Source organism: Accipiter gentilis, chromosome 11 (genome assembly GCF_929443795.1).
Source record: "Accipiter gentilis chromosome 11, bAccGen1.1, whole genome shotgun sequence".
Classification (NCBI taxonomy): domain Eukaryota; kingdom Metazoa; phylum Chordata; class Aves; order Accipitriformes; family Accipitridae; genus Astur; species Astur gentilis.
This window is the reverse complement of record NC_064890.1, coordinates 14,583,478-14,603,636: the sequence shown is the minus strand read 5'-3', so window position 1 is coordinate 14,603,636 and position 20,159 is coordinate 14,583,478. Positions and strand designations below refer to the sequence as shown.

At 37.3% G+C, this 20,159-nt stretch overlaps 1 protein-coding gene across 5 annotated transcripts in view; it reads left to right on the top strand.

Moving 5' to 3' along the window:
* The first annotated feature begins 324 nt into the window (after window positions 1-324).
* Window positions 325-20,159, top strand: part of ORC5 (origin recognition complex subunit 5) — a 74,586-nt gene continuing 54,751 nt past the window's right edge. Inside the window, exons 1-10 of one of the 5 annotated variants that reach the window (XM_049814249.1) lie at window positions 325-376; window positions 2,515-2,669; window positions 3,268-3,451; window positions 5,044-5,136; window positions 9,124-9,321; window positions 12,949-13,023; window positions 15,634-15,745; window positions 16,091-16,221; window positions 18,883-18,931; window positions 19,492-19,582. In XM_049814249.1, coding sequence (XP_049670206.1) covers window positions 3,341-3,451; window positions 5,044-5,136; window positions 9,124-9,321; window positions 12,949-13,023; window positions 15,634-15,745; window positions 16,091-16,221; window positions 18,883-18,931; window positions 19,492-19,582 — 860 coding nt within the window. In that variant the 5' untranslated portion in view covers window positions 325-376; window positions 2,515-2,669; window positions 3,268-3,340. Of the gene's footprint in view, window positions 389-1,784; window positions 1,856-2,514; window positions 2,670-3,267; window positions 3,452-5,043; window positions 5,137-9,123; window positions 9,322-12,948; window positions 13,024-15,633; window positions 15,746-16,090; window positions 16,222-18,882; window positions 18,932-19,491; window positions 19,583-20,159 lie in introns of those variants that run through there. The other 4 variants (XM_049814248.1, XM_049814252.1, XM_049814250.1 and 1 more) reach the window with 4 other exon arrangements.

Here is a 20,159-nt window from a genome sequence, read left to right as displayed (position 1 = left end):
CAGCGTTCCCTACGTTAACCTCAACATCCTCCTCTCCCTGCGGGAACTGCTGCCAGGCGGCTGCAAAGACAGGGCTACAAAGACACCTACGTCCAGGGACGTGCGTTATACGCGCCTCTCCCTGCGGGATGAGGCACTGCCTCACCCCGCCGCGGAACGGGCAGCGACCTCCCCTCACAACGGCACCACCTCGCCCGCCCTTTCCCGCGCTGCCAGACTTAGGCCAGGGACAGCCAGCTTCACGTCGCTACGGCGCATGCGTGCGGGCTCCGCACCTGCGCTGTGTCCGGGGAAGGCGGGGAGGGAGTGGTGTGCGCATGCGCAGAAAGCGGCGGCGGGAGCTGGCGGCCGCGCGGCGTGGGTGTGGGAAGCCGGGGTGAGTCGCCAGGTGGAGCGGAGCGGGGTGGCGGGGCTCCTTCGGTCCGGCCCGGCCCGGCCCGGGTAGGGGGGCGGCCGGCCGGCCGGCCGGTTTCTGGCGCTTGGGCGGGGGGAGAGGAGGGGAGTGAGGTGAAGGGGCAGAGCTGCGTGCCGGCTGGGAAGGGTGGGGTGAGGGCGCCGGGGTCCCGGCCTGCCGGCGTCAGAGCTGACCCCTGGGCCGAGCCCCGCCCTCAGCCTCACGGGCGCGTGGCGAAAGGAGCCCTGAGCCCGGGCTTCGCGGAGCGGGGCCGCGCTGTGGGGGCCGGCGGCCGTCACGCCCTCCCCTCAGCCGGGGCACGGCTGTGCCGCGGCGTCCCGGCGGGGCGAGGGTGCTTGTAGGGCCTGAGGGAAAGCAGAACCGTGCGAGTCTCTTGAGTTCCGCCAACTTCCATGCTAAAGCGTGGAAAGACATGCCAAGTGCAGGTATTTTAGGACCAATGAACTGAGGGAAGTGCTCCTAAATCATCCAGTCCAGCCATGGAATCTAACTTCTTGTGCTTTTGGTATCCTTCCCTGGACTCGGCTAGAAAGCAGGTGCTTTTTTGTCCTTCCTGATCTGGCTGGAGCGACATGTACAACCTCCGTACAACCTTCCCTGGACAGGAACATCCTAAATTCAGCCTTGGGCTCATGCTGGTCCTTGTGGCAGCGTTGCCGTTTAATCTAAATGAATTGTTTTGTGAACAAGTTGCTCTAAACATCCTTTCTCTTGTGAACTTAGGGATGGGATCCTGTTGAAGGTTAAGACGCCTACATATAGTCAGTAGAGATGTAGGTTTTCATCCAGTGACTTAAATGTGTGTAGTGTAAGCTGACATGTGCTAGGGTGTTTGAGAAGCAGATAGGACTGGCAGATAGGATGTGATCAACAGGCGATTCATGCTTTTCAGGAGTGCAGCTGGGCATCAGGGTGGAGAAGCTGAAGCATCTTACGGCTTCAGATAGTTTAGGACACCGAGTCAAGCCCTGTTCCCATGTAGCCAATGGAGCAATAGAGCTATCTTTTTTTCCTTAAAGCCACACAAACTTTTCAGCCTTTTTTAAAACTCTTTCCCTCCTTGTTTGTCCTCTGTTTTGGAAGCTACTGTCTAAATTTTTTTCTTTTCATCCTTCATAGTTACTCCTAGCTCATTTTTCAAGAGCAACCTTAATCAAGCTATTCAATTTTTTGTATCTCCATGCCATTTTGAATAGATATCTGAATGGATACAGTGGACAGGTGGGCAGACTGTTATAATGGGCCAAGGCTATTTGTATGGTTATCTATATGGGAAATAATTTGCCTGATACATACAATTTGTTTTTTTTGATAGCTGCATTACTTTGATTTCTGATACTTATTATGTGATTGACTTCTTTATTTTTCAGGTTGCTTCAGACTTAGAATTACTTGGTATCTAACTGTAGTCCTGGTTAGGTGTGATATGATTACTTACAAGTACGTGTAATTTGAAGTGCTGAATTTCATAATACTGGCATTACTTCTGTTGTCAGGGTTATCCGTTTTTCCTCATTAATTCCACTTGTTTTTCTGTTGATGATTCTACAGTCCTAATTTTACTTCAGAAAACACTGAAGGCGAAGTGTAAAAATAATAGGAAAAAATCTTTCCTCAAATGTATTTATGGAAATACTTAATAGAGATTGGTACCAAAATGAACTCTATTAAGTGTTTCCATAAATACACTTGTATTTATGAACCTCCTTTGTAGCCCAACAGCTCCCCTGTCAGTGCAACCCAATACTGCTTTTTTTCTTCAGAACAGTTTGTTTTCCATTTCCCATGCTATTTCTGATTTCCTTCTGCTAAACTAATCTTTTCTCATGTGGCATTGTACTTATGCCCAGCATAACATATTTGGCTGTAAATACTTATATTTAAATGTGTTTGGAGCACCCTGCTTATTATCTTTGTCTTGGTAACTTACAGACATGTCTATTTGCTGATGAGATATCTTTTATTGCACTACCTGAATTTCCAAACTTTCTTTTTGGGTGTTAAATTATGTTACATTTCACAAAGTCAGAATCCACCTCTTGAGTAACCTCTTGAGGTTACTTAAGTTCTCTCTCTGCATGTTGTTCTTATCACTACAGACAAATGTACCATCTTTGCAGCAGTTTTAGAAGCTGCAGACAAAGTGGTATCATTGATTGAGGTGTTTTTCCATATGCTGTCACTGAAATCCAGCCTTTCCAGTGTTTGGACAATCAAGACCCTCAGTCGTCTTTGACTGGTCCTTGTCTAAAAGGTAGACTGTAACTAATATTACAACTTTATCTGACTGGTTTGGGCTCCTACTATTTTTGAGGAGTCTTTACCATCAGCTGGGTTTTCTTCACGTGCCTCTGCTCCTTTTAAGGTGGGGTAAGTGTTCCTGTTGACATCCGAAGAGCTATTATTTGTCGTCTTCATCTTTCCCTATGCCCTACCTTTTCTCTGTTACTTGTAAATCCAGGGTTATTGGTTGTCCAGGTAGGTGATCATCTGTGACTAATCTACTTTCCTCATTGTATTCCCTTGCTACTTTTAAATGTATATAAAACCAGAACTAAGTATATATTTCTCCAGTTAACTAAACTATGACTATTATTTGTTATGTTGATTTGCTCATACCCTGTATGCCTTGCCCTTTTTATTTGATTTTTTTTGGATTCTGTCTGGTGTGAAAATGTCTGTACAATGCCTGACATAGTAAAGTTTGATTTTGATGAAGTCTCTTAGGTCTATCATAATTATACCATTATGCTGAGCTAGAATGTCTGTTTAGCTTTTTTTGTCAACTCCTGTTCATTTTCCTCCTTTATGTATGTGACAACAAATGATAATTAAAACATTTTATTTTCCAGATCACTTTATTTCTTGTCTTTGCGCCTGAAATGGGATGTGCATGTTTAGGTGACTAACTACAGGAACATCAAAATGCCTAACCTTGAACATCCAGCTTACCCAGCAGCTACGCTGCTTCATTTGGAAAGTTTGGTGCCTTGTCGAGAATCCCAAGTGTCCATGTTGCTGTCAATATTTGGAGAGGTAGTGCTTTTTATATTTTACGTTTGAATAGAACAAAGACGTTCTGCTGTGTCAGAGGGGAGAGTAGAAATTTAAGGGCATTTTTGTGATGTCATTATGAACATACTTTGGTTGTGTCTTTGTTGTTTGGTGCTGGGGTTTTTTTGTTGTTGTTGTTGGGTTTTTTTTTGTTACCTGTCTTTAACATTAGCGTTTGACTGATAGATTCTAGCAAGTTTGAAGGTTGAAAGCTGTTTTGCAGCTGGAAGGACCCAAACAAGCTTACAGCTATTTGTGCCTTGCTGTCTCTGAAGCCTAGTTTCTCCATGATTCTCTTCTATCTTTGCCAGTTAGTATCAGGAAGTAAGTCTGTCATCTTCCCTGGTCTAAAGTTCTGGGGTATTTGTTTTTTTCAGTGGCAGTGTAGAAATTCTGTTTGGTTTTAACCTGTTAATCTGATACCTGCATGCCTGAATTCCAAGTACGTGAAATTGGTCTGATTCTTAGTTCTGTTGCTGGCCATCAGATTTGGAAATCACTGGCTTGTTAATTGATTCTGTTACTGCTTGGCAAAGCTGTGATAAAAAGTAATGGAGGTTTTTATCTGCAAACTTAAAAGCAGTTGATATATCCATTCACATTCAATTAACAAAATGGAAATTAGTATCTGTTTCTGGTTCTGCCTTTAATTATAGATAATAATTACATCAAATTACAGCATTTAAGTTTTATGTATTTATTACAAGCATAGTGGCAACAAGTCATCTTAAAAAAAATAGGTACTTAAAATCTTGTTAAATATGCAGGTTGGAGCATCTGCATATCTTGCACAAGAGTGCCTTCATCTTGGATTAATTGAATATAATTGTTTTTCATAAAAAGTGTTTGTCAAATTTATTTTTGTATTCATTTTTTAAGTCAGTGTACAAGATACTTGGAAATGAGAAAAACAAATACCTGTTCAGAATGAAATAAAAAGAACAAGTTAATTATTCTCACTACATCTTAAAAAAAAGTAATCCATGAAATATACAGTGTCAGTACCATTAAATGAGTAGAGGTATTCTATCAAATACTGCTTTGTGAGAGGAGAGCGAGCTCCTTTACCATCTCCTCCACCAAACCATGTAATTCTTTTCTGTTTGGTGCTAATGGAAGGAAAAACAGTTTGTAGTGTTTGTAGAAGTTAGGACAGTGTAAAGCTTGCAATTTGTGCTTGCCAAGATTTTGTTTCAGTTAGTTAACTAATTTGAATTAAGAGCTCACAGTTTTTCCTCTCTTGGTGTGTGTTTTTTTGCTTGTTTTGGCTTGGGTTTTTTGTTTGTTTGTTTGTGTTTTTCCCATAAAAAATGTATCCTCATGTTATAGCAGTTTCACTGGTAGCTCTATGTGATACTTGATTCTTGGGACTTATCCTCCCAGTATTTCAGTGAAGATGAAACATAAAACTTGATGACATTGATTACATAATAATTGGTGTATTTTATATTTAATGCCTCAATTTAAAAGATAACTTTTCTTTTGGAGGGAAACTTCATTGGTAAATCATTTATCTGTTAAATGAAAAAGAATTGAAACAGCAACAACTTTTTTTTTTCCTTCCCTCCACCCAGCGTCAGCAGTTTACTTTTCCATCCATCTTTATCTATGGACATACATCTAGTGGAAAGACCTATGTGATGCAAACTCTTCTAAACACCTTAGAGGTAAGAATGTTCACAATGGATATTGAATTTAGAATTTATCTGTAACAGATCGTCCTCAAACTAGCTTCTACTTTGTCAAAATGGTGTGTTTCCCCAGCCATTTCTACCTTTTAGACTCTTCTTCTGCAGTTACAGTGTGATGAACGCACCACTCTTCTCACTAGTGCACTTAGGATAAAATGAAGTCATACATAGTGAGATATAATATAAAACACAATAACTTTTTAAAGAAAGTTTAAAAGAAAAAAGGGAGCCAAATTTTGTTCAGCTCTCTAAAAGGAACTTAACCTGAAATAGCTCCAGTGACAAGTAAGTGCTTTTATGATGACTCCAGTTCATTTACACTATACCTTTTCTGAATCTTCTTGTTATTCTTCTTTAAATTAATTTTACTTGTATATGAAGAAAGTAAAGAGTTTGCAGTCATAGAATTTTGTTTTATTTGTTTTGTAGTAACAAACTCATTTTAATAATATTCAGTTGGATGTGTGTGATCTATTTAAATGTCAGCCTAAGAGCTTAAATGTAGCAAAATTGTTAAAAGCATTCAAAGCAAACATAAAAGCTACATGTATCCTGGCAAAAAAAAAAAAAAAAAAAGTGCGTCTGAAATGGTGAAAATCACTGGCTGAATACCAGGCAACTGCCATTCTTTCTGATGCCAATAGTTGTTTTTGCAGTCTTGAGATGAATTCATTGCAGCAAATTTGGTTAGTTCCAATCAGCCCTCTTGAAGAAGCAGGAAAATCTGTCTTTCGCTTTGAAAAAGAAACAATGCAGGAGTTCTAAAACGTTGGAGCAATGTTGCATAGGAACAATTGATTTAATTCCTGAACACTAAATGATTATTCTTTTGCTTAATGAATCAGCTCTAAATGGGAAAAAGTGTATTGATAGCCCTTTTTAGTATTATATTTTCAGAACCTGTTTCAAAATACAGATTTTGTGCACTTTAATTTATTCTGCATCCTCCAAACACAGTTTGATATGCATCATAAGTTAAAAACCCCAAGAAACAGGATTGTAGGGTTTAGGGATTAATCCATGTGGGGCCCGGACGACGGAACACCAATGTGATGATTAAAGTCGCCAGTTTATTGAGCTTAGCTAATCATTTTTATACAATTCTCTAAGTTGTTGAGAGACTTTGATTGGCTACTACATGCAAGCACTTGGTGTCCACGCGCACAAGCATAAGCGGTGATTGGTTACATCGGTACTGTCCATGCGCACAAGCATAAGCGGTGATTGGTTACATTGGTACTGTCCACGCGCACAAACACAAGACATAATTGGTTGTGTTAATTAAAGCATACAAGACTTGTCTCAGTCCAATTGGTCAAGATAAGCCCCTGAATTGAGGTTGTTTGTGCCAAGTTCCCTTTATTGTGGAACGTGCACCTGTGTTTTCCTAATTGGGATCTTTCTTCTTCTATCTTCTTATTTATTCTGTTCAAGGCCTTCTAAAGGCGCCTGGAACAGTCTTGTGACCATGAGCTATTTTCAGGCCCAATAACTAAGTTCCATATAACTGAACCCTACACAGGATGCCATTCATAGTTTCTAATGTAATAAAATTAATTCTTCAGGTGTGTTTGTGTTTACTAAGCTTGGCGTTGCGAGGTCTTTTGCTCGTGGGATGGATCTTATTCTCCCATGCAGGTACTATAGCTGTTTCCTCCTGTAGGAGCGTCACTTTCACAAATGTTAGGACTGTATGTTATTTTTCAGCTTTGCCATCTAACATAAACTTCCTTTGGATTCCTGCTCTTAGAAAACAGCGTAGAAGTAAGTAAGAAGTAGGTCAAGGAGGACTGATAAGACAGATGTTGAAATGAGTGAAGTGGAAACTACTGAGAATTCATTGTACAGTTTTGAATTTGGAGCCTTACATTCCTAGGGAGCTGGGACTACAAACTTGCCTTCCCCTCAATTGTTATGGAAAAAAACCCTCACTTTAATGCTGTCCACTGGGAGATGACTTATATCCTTGAATACTGGAGTTGCTATATGTTACTAAACTGAAGCAGGAACTTTGTCAGGAATGGACTTACTTCAATTGCAATGACCGCAGGCAGAGAAACCTACTCTTTAAGCATCATGTGAGAATCTGAACTACATAGAAGTAGTGGGTCATTGTGGCTGAATGCATGTTTCTTACAAAAAAAGTTATCTTGAGGAATGATGTAGAGAGGTATGGCCTTAAGTTCATTTCAGTCCCTCTCTGGTCAGTGCTGGCAGAAGACTTTTAAGTACTAGGTCCTTGCCACTTTTGTGACCCTTCTTTTTCTGTTAGCAAATGTGTATATTCATGCTAGTTTTATTCCTTGTTCTAATTTTTCCCCAAACAGGTTTTAAAGTCCTCCTAAGTTGAAGGGTGTCATCACAGAAATTTCCATCTAAACTTGTTGGTGCCTGTTTTTTTGTCAGTCATGTACTTCACACCAGTGACAGGTGCCTGCTTTATGCCTAAACCATAAATTTCGACTTGTGTGTTCTCATAGCCCTGATACTTTAGGTTTGTCCAGAGTGCACTTACCACATATGGAATGTTTTTTATGCAGAACACAGTAATCTTGTCCTGTTCATTAAAAATTCTGCAGAGGGAGAAAGGTGGAAGACAGTGGTCATGATCCTCTTTCATGCAGTAGCCTTTTGTGCAATGCTCCTAACAGCGTGCCACCCACTTGTGACATATACAAAGATGTGGCCAGACCCTGGAAAGGAATAAGATTTAAGCAGCAACTCTTTCTACAGAACTTCCTGTTGCCAAGTATAAGTGTCTCCTACATAATGTGGTGGTGTGAATCACATCTGAGGCACCCAGCTTTCCTTCTGCTATGGAGGTGCAGCACTTTGAATAGGTGCTTTTGGAGATGTAGTCCCTTTCTTTTAGTAGTGTTCAAAATCATAAGAAAGCTTTTTATTACACAGTTTGAATGGATTGCTAGCATATACCCACGCTTTCCCACATCTGCTGAATCATATGCCATATATTGTATTTTAAGTAGAAAGACTGGAATGAAGTACTCTGTGTATATATTTTTTGTTATATACGCGTGCACACACACACACACACACAGACACATATATTCCTGTATCCGAAGTTTAAATTTGCAAGTAATGCATATGTATCCCAATGACTAATGTTTTCCAGAGGTTTTAATGTTCAGTGTAAAAAAGAACATATGCCTTACCAGAGAGTATGGAGCTATGCAAATAATCTATTTCTTAAAAACAGACTTGCTAGAAAAATACCTTTTTTTGCCTTATGTAGGTTTGAATACTGGTACTATTTTGTAGTCTGTAGTCTTCTATTTATAGACAAATGACCATAACTTTTCAATATTACTAAATTGGTACTTAAAAGTACATTTTATAGATTGTCATAAAATGTATCTCATACCCTGCTTTTTTCACGTAGTCTTTGCTCTGAAAAGATCCGGTTTTCTAAAAATGTTCCGCACAAGCAGGCAGGTTACACGTGCCTGATATAGAAGCTTATACTTTATCGTTTGTATGCAGTGAATGCCAAAAACATTCAGAGTATTTTGGGGAGTATGCTTCTAGATTACTTTCTTTGTAATGTAAGTTTGAGAAGTTCATGTTATCCAGAAACTGTAATTTGTAATGGACTACTTTATGATACCGTAATATGTTACAACTGTCTAGCTTTTCTTTGATTTAAATGCTATTTAGTTTTCATTTTGTGTATTGCTCACACATTTTAAACATAGAAGGTACACTGTATGTTTTGTATGAGGCTTCATCAGATCTCTCTTCACTTTGTGGTATATAATATTTTGACTAGGTACATAAGTAATCATTCTTTTTTGGCAAGGTTTTTTGGTTTATGCTCTATATTCTGTTGGCAGGGTGTGGTTTCGTTCATTGTCTCATCTGGAAGGGAAAACTGATTTTGGAGTATGTAAACTGAAAAATCCAAATAGAGTTGTATCTTTTATTTTTTTTTTTAATCCTCTTCAGCTTCCTCATGTGTTCGTGAACTGTGTGGAATACTTTACTTCACGACTTCTTTTAGAAGAAATTCTCATCCAATTGCAAAGCTGTTGTTCTGAGACAGAACAGACTTCTCACGTGCCTTGTGATACTTTCAATGACTTTGTACGTCTGTTTAAACAAGCTGTTGTGAGTCGAGAGCTTCAAGATCAAACACTATACATTGTAAGTAATTTAGTTTTATTGTTCCAGTTTCGGTTTGGTTGAGAGGGTGTGGGTGGTTGTTATCAATAATTTGTATGTAAAACATGTGCATTATAGATCGGTTTTCACAAAATTTCCCTGTGGACCTAATTCAGAATCTGTTGATACTGTTTAGATTATTTCTGTTGGTTTACTGGCTTTAGATGAGGTTCTGTATTTTTCATGGTTTTAGAACGTTTTATACACAAAAACTGTATAACATAGCTAATAATGAACATAAATTATACTGCATAGTTAAATTAGGTGTGTAATAATATTACAAAAATCTTTAGAGAGCCTGTATTTGTTTTATAATTAGTAAGCTGTGCTTATCTGTTTCCTTGTGAAGATAGCTTCACAAATGAGAAAGCAAAGGTGGGAAGCAGGGCAGAAGTGACTTATGGAGCACACAAATGACAAGAATTGGTTGGCTAGAATAGTTTCAAGTTAGAAGTTGTATTAAGGAACTAAAATGCATTATTTCCTCTGTAAAAGTGCTGTTGTGATCTTGCATCTTTAACTACACTTGCGGCCCTCAGAGACCAGAACTGTAGTTTTAAAATTCAGGTGAAAAAAGAGTGCAATGAAAAATTGGATGATATGCTCAAGTGGAATAAACAGGCAGACCACAGGAAAAATAATCAGAATTTAGTTCATAGGAATGATTGAACTAATGTAGTACTAGAATGCTAGGTTTTGCTGTGGTTTTTTGTTTTGTTTTGTTTTTTGTTTTTTGTTTTTCCCGTGTGATAATCTTAACTACATAAAGGAGTCAAAATTTGCAGACATTTGTAACAGCATTTATTGTGCTAAGATGAACATAGAAACAAATGTCAGGCATACAAGAGGTCTGAAGAAAGGATATAGACTCCTCAAAACTACTTTTTTTTTCCCTAGCTCTCTCTTGGTTGAACAAAATCTATTATCTTAAAAATATGAATGCCATAGTATTAGTGATGTGTAACTCCATATATGCCTTGTGGACCTGCAAAGGACATGGGCTGAAATTTCAGCCCAGCAGTAGGAATTAAGGGTTTTTAAAAGAGGTCAAATTGATTATTTAAGAAAACATGAAAGTGGTTCAAGATTGAAAGCTTAATGACCCTGGGTAATTGCTCTGCTTGTTTCTCACAGCAATCAACAGGCATACTGCACTGGTGGGGGTTTTTTGCAGTCAAACAAGAAATTCATAATTACACTGAACATTCTTCAGTGTGCTTCACAGGTTATAGTTAAATAAATTTTATGTCTGTTTAAAAATACTTAACCACCAAGTTAAATAACTTCATACTATGTTTAGTGGAAACAGTACTAACTCATAGTTTCCTACAGCTCATGAGGTTAATAAATTTGACATACTTAAAAATTTAATGAAGAAAAAATGTATCAGTACTTACAATAGATAAGAAGTTATATGTTGATAATTCATTTTAATCTACCATCACAAAGGTGGTATTGGCATCTTTCAACAATTCCATAAGAACAAAATTTAGCACTAAAATAACCTTTAGGGAATTTCAGAAAATACTTTTTATAGTAAAATTTTACTTTCAGATTAATATTTGAATTATTTGAATTAAAAAACTGTTCTTCATCAGTAAAGAATGCTTCATGTGTTGTATGAAAATTAGTATCACTCAGAAAATTAGAAAGTTCTTGAACAATGGTTACAGAAAGCAAACCATTAAATACTTAAAAAGGTTCAATTATATCACATAAATAGTTGCTGAATCAGAAGAATTAACTATTAAATCAGTATTTCAGTTCTGTTCTGCATGGGAACAGACAGGAATGGGGGAAATCAATTCATGTATATTAACCTGTGTCATGTGAATTTATTGTAGAGTGGTTTAATTTGAGACTGATGGAAGACCAGCATGCTGGTAACATAAACTGTCAGTACTAATTTATTCTATTTCATTTCAGTAGTAAATAATGTAATATTTCAGCCCAATTAAGTCAGAGCAAATTAAGATAAATGTTTACGTTCAAGCAAAGAATTCTAAATGTTTCTCTTAAGCCAAGCATGGGTGCTGAATGCTTGTGATTACTTGTGAAAAATGAATTTTTTCATTCTAACTACCTGAAATATTGGAACTGATATAACTTGTAGTCATTCATACATTTACAATATTTAGCACTTTACAGAAGTAACAAGCTCCTGTTTTTAATGTAAGTCAGCAGACAGTTCTAAAATGTATAGGTTTTTAAAAAAGCTGAAGGGTGACAAATCTATATTAAAACTAAAGAATAAGGTGTGGATTTATAGGCCTGTGGGCAGGCTGTTTCTGTGAACCACTCAACTAAAAATTAAGATCTACTTAGGTCAAGACCTTAAAGCTTTGTGTTCGGTAGATGCATGTCACTGGGTTCAATAATCAGAATTTTATTAATAAAAATATGTAGCCTCTATTGGTCAGTAATGTAAAGCAGTCTTCATCCCTGAAGTAGTTTATTATATGAACCAAATGCAGATGTCAATATAAAATCATATGTTGTATAGTAGTTTTAAATAAATTCCCAAGAAGTGTGAGCTATTATTGCAGAGATACTGTTCTTTCAGGGTTTTTTTTCTGCACGGTGTTATTTTGAAATACTGTTTTCATAAAATGTTTCTTGGTTGTCCACATAAAATTCTTTTGCTTACTGCAGGCAACAGAAAAGATATGTCTTAAATGTTTTGGTGTGGGGAGGGAATGTAAAGGGATAGAAAATACAATTTTCTAGGGACCTATAGTTTCTCTTTCACGAGCAGTAATTCAAACGAAGTAATGAACTTCAGAATTTAGATTTATATTGCGAGTAGTAAATAAAACACAAAATAAATGTGTTTCTATTACCTTTTTTCATTCCTGTCAAGATTGTAAGTGTACTGGGAATATGAATTCTTTTGCCAAAGGATAGCCATGTGTGTTTTCATGCTCCTATTTTTTTTCTCTAGGCTCCAAAATATGTTAGTTGTTTAGATAAAGTGTTTCCTGTTTAAGCTGTATATATGCTACATATTTGTTAGTGCCATGTCAAGTTTACATACAATACAGTAAATCCTGTAAATTTCTAGAGTACAAACTATGGCAAGAAAAATTTCTCTCAAAGTTCGGTTCTATGAATTCTGGATGGTAGCTGACTTTTTGAAAATATCAGCTCTTATTTCTGAAAAATAATTTCATAGTGGGGAAAAGATATCTCTCTTACAGTAAGCATGATGATATAGTGCTGCAGTATTACACATAATTTTATAATATAAGAAGAATTCTGGACAAAAATTGAGGTTTCAATGGTTGTTAATGATGTCATGGCTTTGTCGGTGTTGCTTTTGACTGGTATACTTAAAGTTTTAATTCTTACTGCCGTAAGGCATGAGAATGTTGCGTGTCTGGGGATTGTATCTTCTTTTAGATGGCATAGCTGCTCGGGCTTCCTGGAAGCACACCTCAAGCAATAATCTCTCCAATGTTGCTTGTTTAAGGGGTCTTGATACTTAAATGGTTTCTGCTGTCTAAGAGCCATTGGTGAAATGAGTTTCCAGCAGCTAAGAATTAATTTTAAGTCCTTGTGAGAATGGAAGGTGACGTTGTCTATATAATAAGGTCATTGTTTTATTAAAAGGTACTGGATAGAGCAGAGCAGCTGAGGGAAATGGAAGCAAACATCCTGCCAGCATTTCTTAGGCTTCAAGAGTTGGTAAGTGTCTGGAAAAAAATTAACGTATGTTTTCTGCATAGTGAAAGTGACTGAATGTGGTATCTGTCTGTCCATCTAGGCTCGCAGATCAACATAAGTGATTCTTTAGATGAGAAAAGTTGCAGAATTAATCTCTACCTCCCTCCTCCAATCAACTGGCAGTGGTCAAAACTAGAAACCAAACCAGAATTTAAACATCAGCAGGTTTTTCTTACACCTTTTTTTTTTTTTTTAAATTCTGTTTAATAGTATCTTGTTTTACAGTATCTAATTTGTTGTAGATTCTTTTGAGGGTAGTATCAGATACATAGCTGTCTTTTCTAGAACATTTTTGTTTTTACGAAGAATGTAAAATTTTTCTACTCTTTGTTTCAAGTTTTGTAATAATTGCAGAAAAAAAAAGGCAGACTGCAATCTATAAGGGGAAGCTTCAACATAGCTCCTATTGGTTTGGTACAAATAAATAAATAAAACCCCTTTTAGAATTTCAGATGTTTGTGTGGGAATCCAAAGTCTGCTTCTGAGTCAGCTGCTGATTCAGAGAGCTCAACCAGATTGAGTGAATTCAGCATCGGAAGCGTGAATTTGCAACTCGGGAAACATTTGTCTTCCTCAAGTTTCTCCCATGTGAAACTTCGCAACATTGCATGGTGGCTGTCTTGAGGATGGTCAGTAGACCACCAGCTAGTTAATTGTGGCTGGAGCTGCACAGCTCAGCAGCTGTGAATGTGCTTTGTAATGGCAGAGAGTTTTTACACTTCTGCTGGAATTGTGCCACAGTATGTTTCTGACTGGAGTACACCACTATCTTTCCATCTCTCACTTCTGAAGTATCAAAGCTTATGCCGTGGCATAAGGAAAAATGGTGCATTCTCTGAAAAGAAACTGAAGACAAAACCAGAAGATGGTGGTACTTTGAAACATCTGAACATCTAAATAGCTGAAATTATACTTGTTATCTCAAGACTTTTGTGTGGTACTCTTAATCTTCTGGTGATGCTGATTTCTGTATTTACTGAATGAAGACTGATTCACAGCTGTGTTCTTAATCCTGGCAGCTGGTGCATTTTCTGCCTTTTTGTTTGTTCTGCCCATGTTCTGGATTTTCCTGCCCCTGAAGCAGAAAAAACCTGTCTGACAGAGAAAGGAAGAAAACTTAGGGCTATGATTGCTGTTCAGGGACCAAAAAAATAGGCTAAGACTTATATATGCTAGAGAAACACCCTCAAATTCCAAAGTAGCCTCAAAATAAGTTTGTCAGCTTTCCTGTATGCTGAGATTCCAGTTGCTTAAATTCTGGATTCTGGACTGAGGCTTTGTAAAATTGTTGTGCAGCTGATGTTGCAGAGGAATGTTTTAGGAGCAAATCTACTGCATTACTTCCTTTCCTGGAGTGAAAGGAGACAAGAAACTTCATTAGTGGTGAAAGATTTCATGGGAGTGGGGTAGCATTGGCAAAGAATGGGTCATAGGATGCTTGATTTCTGTGAGGATTATGGTGGGAAGTACTCAAGTTTTTCATATTGAAAGGTCTATCAGGAACTGAACTGAAAATACCTTAGTACTTTTCTCAGGTAAAATACTAGGAAATCTGGGAGAGGATGACAATTGAAAGAAATCCACAGAAAGATGCTCTCTCACTAAAAGAAAGAAAAACTTCCATAAAAACAGAGAAAGAAGAAACAGCAAAGAATATGGGTGGGTGCCACTGCCAAGAAATGGGAAGAGTAAGCAGAAGAAGATTCTCCCTGAATTTCAGGGAAGGGGAATAGCATTTAAACTTTTCTTTCAGGTCATTCACTGCTCATATTAAGCATTGTCAATTCAATCAGGTTACTTCCTTTTATTTTCTTGAGGTGCCTCCATAGTTTTGAAATGTCTTGCTTGAAGAACCACATTTAAAAGCATCTTTTGTTGTGCAGAATTTTTAGTATGTTTCCAGAAACCTTTCAAAAATGAAGTAAGGAATTTTTTTTTTTAATATGAAGTGTTTTGTTATCTGTTGACCAAAACATCAAACTCAAGGCAAGTATATTGTCAATATAACTTGGTTAAAAAGAGTATGTTACTATGTACGGCCATTGTTGGTAACTAGTAAAACAGTTGGTAGAGTACACGGTTAATACTATGTTTTTGTTTTGGGATGTTTTTTGTCTGTTTTTAAAGGCCAGCTTACCTTTGAAATAAAGTACTAGGTAGCTTGGTTTCAGAAAGCATTGAGCTTTCTTTCACTTTAACTCTTCCTGTTTGTTCTCAAAGTTTGGGTTTAATTACCAAAGTAAAACACTGTCTTAATTTTGGGAGTAAGAGATAGAATCTACTTGGTATTGTACCAGAGCTCTATCACTGCACAAAGCTTACATGTCAGTGAAATGGCAAGGGATGCAGAGAAATTGTATGTAATTATGAAAATCTGCAAATGTATGAGCTTCTTGATTAGGCCAGCTGAAGCTTTATTACTATGCTAGTAATTTGTATTAAACTGGAAATTTGATGATTTTTGTGGAAGAGAAAAGTCACAATAATAATTTTTCTCATTGATACTGTAACATGCAGTGTTTTTTTTTTCTCTTTGCCTGTCTGTCACTTTTTTTTTTCTTCTCTGTGTAGACTGACAGAAATGTGACAGTTGTCCTGCTCAGTGAAATAGTATGGGAACTGTTCCGTCCGAATATTGGATGCTTTGAGCCATTCACCTTGTATTTTCCTGATTACAGCATAGGTAAACTAATTCTTTAATCTGCTTTTCAAGGGTACTTTGTCAAACAACATCCCAATGCTTTTTCCATGTTTGTCAGTATGCCTTTTGCAGAATATGGAATAGCTACTGGAAAGTAAAAGTGTATATTCACACAACCTCTAAGAGACTTATTTTTCCACTTGCTAAAACATCTCAAAGTAACATTTTGGTTCCATTATATTTGCTGATTCTTTTTAACAACGTAGTTTTTGGTGGATTTGGGTTTTTTTTTAAATGATGATTATAGTTTGTTTTTCCAGTTAACTTGTAAAATGTGGTCAGTTTAAGTTAGCTTTAAATAAGCAAAACTTTTTTTCGTTTAAACAGGACACCTGCAGAAGATCTTGTCTCAGAATCATCCCCCAGAATATTCTGCGGATTTCTATGCTGCATATATCAATATTCTGCTTGGTGTCTTCTACATGGTCTGTAGGGACCTGAAGGAACTGCAGCATCTGGTGAGATGAGCTCCTTTAGAGTTGTTGTTTTGGGGTGTTTGCCAAACGAGCTCTGAAAGTCTGGATTTACTGTTGAATATGGACAAAGGGAAAATCATAGAATCATAGAATAGTTTGGGTTGGAAATTATCTTTAAAGGTCATCTAGTCCAACTCCCCTGCAATAAGCGGGGACATCTTCAACTAGATGAGGTTGCTCAGAGCCCTGTCCAGCCTGACCTGAATGTTTCCAGGGATGGGACATCTACCACCTCTCTGGGCAACCTGTTCCAGTGTTTCACCACTGGCATCATAAAAAATTTATTCCTTATATGTAGTCTATATCTACCCTCTTAAGAATGTGTTAGCTCAAAATGCAATTTCCCTAAAAATCCATAACAAAGGTTGCAATTGTTTTGGTTGCTGTAAAGGGTTTCCATTGCTATGTAATTTGCCAGTCAGAGGCAACAAAAGCTGCACTAATGAGATGCCCATCTGCATGTGGTTCACCCAGCCCAGAACTTCTGTTGGGGTTTTTGAGCTCAAGCTGTTCCTCAATATCAGAGAGTGACCGAGAAGACTAGGCTACCTGTTTTACCTGTTGATATAAGGAGATAAATGTGATGAAACCTTTTAAGCCTACTGATAAATATAGTAGAAGCAATTGCTGCAACTGCAGCAGTTTTTGAGGGACCAACTTCATTACAGACTTGGTTCATGATTTTTTGTTTGTTTGCAATTCAATCAGAGGAAGTAATAGTTACGATATTACTCTTCCAAGCAATGATAGGCCCCACTGTGCTTCCTTTCTCTTCAAGTTCTTTTTTCATGTGATTATGTGACTTTGCTCTTATTGCACCTTCTTGCTCACATGGAGTCCTGTAATCCTTAAATAGCCTTCTGTTGCATTCGTTTCCTGGATAATGCAGTGGAATGTCAGACAGTTGCTTTCAATATTTGAAGGGATAACTTCGATTACATGGTTTCAGCATGTCCAACCTCAAGTTCCATTGTTTCCCATGTTTATTAAATGTAACTTGCCACCCAACATTCTTCATACTTCAACTTTATGGGAAATTTAACTTAAAATTGAAACATTTTCCTATATATTTTTAGGAGTGTAAAATTTTCACTTGATTTGCTCCCTACAGAGGATTTTAAGGTAACCAAGCTGCTAAAAGCCAGATCTGTTGCACAATTTTACAGAAACATAGCGTATTAATTTGACTCAAAGGCCTAGAGAAGCAAGGACTGACATAAACGTTTTCATTGTCTGTCTTTTGGAATTAAGAATAAAATAGATAAGTCAAAATTCCTGCAATGTAGTCATGCCTGAGGGAACAAAAATACATTGAAGATATTTGGAAAAAGGAGTTTTAACTATATATCAATTGAAGAATGTAACAGCAAACAAACTAACAGAAGAAAAACAAAAATGACTTGAACTTGACAGTGACCTTTGCATAAGAAAAGCTGAATAGCAATAACAATTATTAGCTCATCAGATTATTATTTAAATAATTATACTGTGTACAAGGAAATTTGACGAGTTTGAAGTGATCAGTGGTTACAGCTGGTGAACAAATCAGTGCTGGTGAGATGATCTGAATGTTCTGCCTGCATTTCAGTCAGGAAAACAGCTAAACTTCAGCTGAACTTAATGTGTTAACTCTACAAGTTTTATATTTAAATGAGATTGCTGAAATCTAGTGGAGACACAAAACTAGGGTCATGGTTCTTCTAGCCATGTACTGAGTGGCTCCGCTTATCAGAATAAATTCATTAGCTTTAGATGCATTGTTTGTGTGTGTGGGAAATACCAATATTATGAAAAGATTTATGTAATTGGACCCTAGATTCTTTTTGTGCTTGACAAGTCTCTTCTGTAGAAGGTAATGACAGACATACAGCTGTCTGTAGGCTTCTGAACAACTCCATAGTGTCTAACAGAGACTCTAAATGTGTATGTTATTATGCACGATTATTAATAATACATTCTGGAATTATGTTAGATTTATATATGGAAGTTATTGCATTGAGTTCTGCATACTAGCACAGAGATTTTAATAAGGTGCAGTAGAACAAAAGGAGAATGAAATGTGAGGATTGGTATTTTACAACATTGTGTAACATTGATTTAAGCATTTTAGAAAAAAATTTAGATTACAACCTTGTCAAAAGTCTCTCAATCTTACCTTAGGCAAAAGGAGTTCTTTTGAATATGAAATGTGTTAGCAGGGCTTTTTTTTTTTTGGTCATAATTTCTGCTTTTGTGTGTGTAAGTATGTGTGCCCTACTTTTGAACATGCTGAACTGCTCCTGGAATGGAAAGTTTTATCTAAAAATGAAAGGAGTAAAAAAAGTTCATGAAAACATTTTTATTGCATTTATAATGTTTAGTAACTATGTTATTTAAAAAAATATGCAACCCCTGAGTACAGTAAACAGGTTTTACAGACATCAAAACCAAGTAATGTGTGGTAGATTACTTCTGTTTGTATTTTAATCTACAGAAATGTTGTGATGTTTTACAGTATAATGTTTGGAAGCAAGCAGCATAATTATTGACTGAAAAATAATTAATTGGTTTTGCAAAGTAATGGATTATGCTGCTTGTTACATTCTGTAGCTAGGTCAAATATATAGTACCTTTTTAATATGTTGTACTTCTTCCTTTGTGTAGGCAGTGCTCAATTTTTCTAAATACTGTGAACCAGTGGTCAGAGGAGAAGGTAAGTTTCTGTCTTTAATTTGAGCAGGTGTATGAGTGCAGGTGCCCCACCTCCCCGGTGGATTTTGTGGAGGACTTTGCTTTGATCCTCACTGTGTTTTGACCATTTCTCTGGTCAGAACAGCGTTGCTTATTCCAGTTGCACCCAATAGGCAGCATTTGCAGCAGAAGCAGTAGATTACATCTGTTGGTGGTGTTTTATGGAAATGAAATGGAAATACCATGAAAACTTGGTTCCCCCTATAAATCTTTCTCCTAACTCAACCACCAGGACTTTTGCAAAGTAGTGAGATAAGTAATTTCTCTGTCAAGGCGAGAAAATGAGAGCAGTGGTTCTGCCAAACTGTCCTAGAGTATCTCAGAATAACCACAGAGAAACAGCCTTGTGTGGTAGCATGTGCTTGCAAATGGATGGTGATGGTGCATTGTCCTAATATAGCATTTCAGAGGCAAGGTGTTAGATTTACTGTGTCATGCCTGTGACAGTTCAGGTGTCAGAGATAAGAGTTTTAGTGTTGTGTGAGTTAAATATTTAACAGAGTTGATTCTGGCTTGGTGCAGCAAATGAACGTGACACCCGCAAACTCTGGAAGAATATTGAACCTCATTTGAAGAAGGCAATGCAGACTGTTTATCTTCGGGAAATATCCAGGTAACTTGGAGGGCAAGGCCTTGTTTGTTTTGTTGATGTTGCTGTTTTTAACAAGCTTCCTCTCTAAATATTTACTCTCTCAATTACGTTTCATGGCTAGTGTTTCTTTTTTGCTAGATAGAATCTTTTTTCTTTAACATGTGTTTCTTTCTTGCCATATAATGTTAGAAGTAGGGTATCTTGGGAGGAAATTTTTAAACAAAACTGTATTTGTAGCATATAAAATATTTAAGTAAAGCAGTGACAGCAGGTTGTGTTCTCTTTATCACTGGTGGTCATGCAGATAGATCCATTTTTTGTCATGTATGAAACTGCCAAGCATGGAAATCCGTCACCAGAATATACACAGGCACAGTTTAAAACACACTTGTGACATTGACTTGACAGATCCTCACTGCTCTGAGGATGCATGCACGCATCAAAATTCTTATGAGACGTTACAGATCTTGAACACCTGTGTTCCTTAGCTTTAAGAGAGCTAGGTTTGTACCCTTACTGTGCTTTCTGACCGCTTTTTTTCTTGTTCAAGGGCAAAATTTTCCTTACATGGAATTACCATTTTTGACAGTATTAAAAG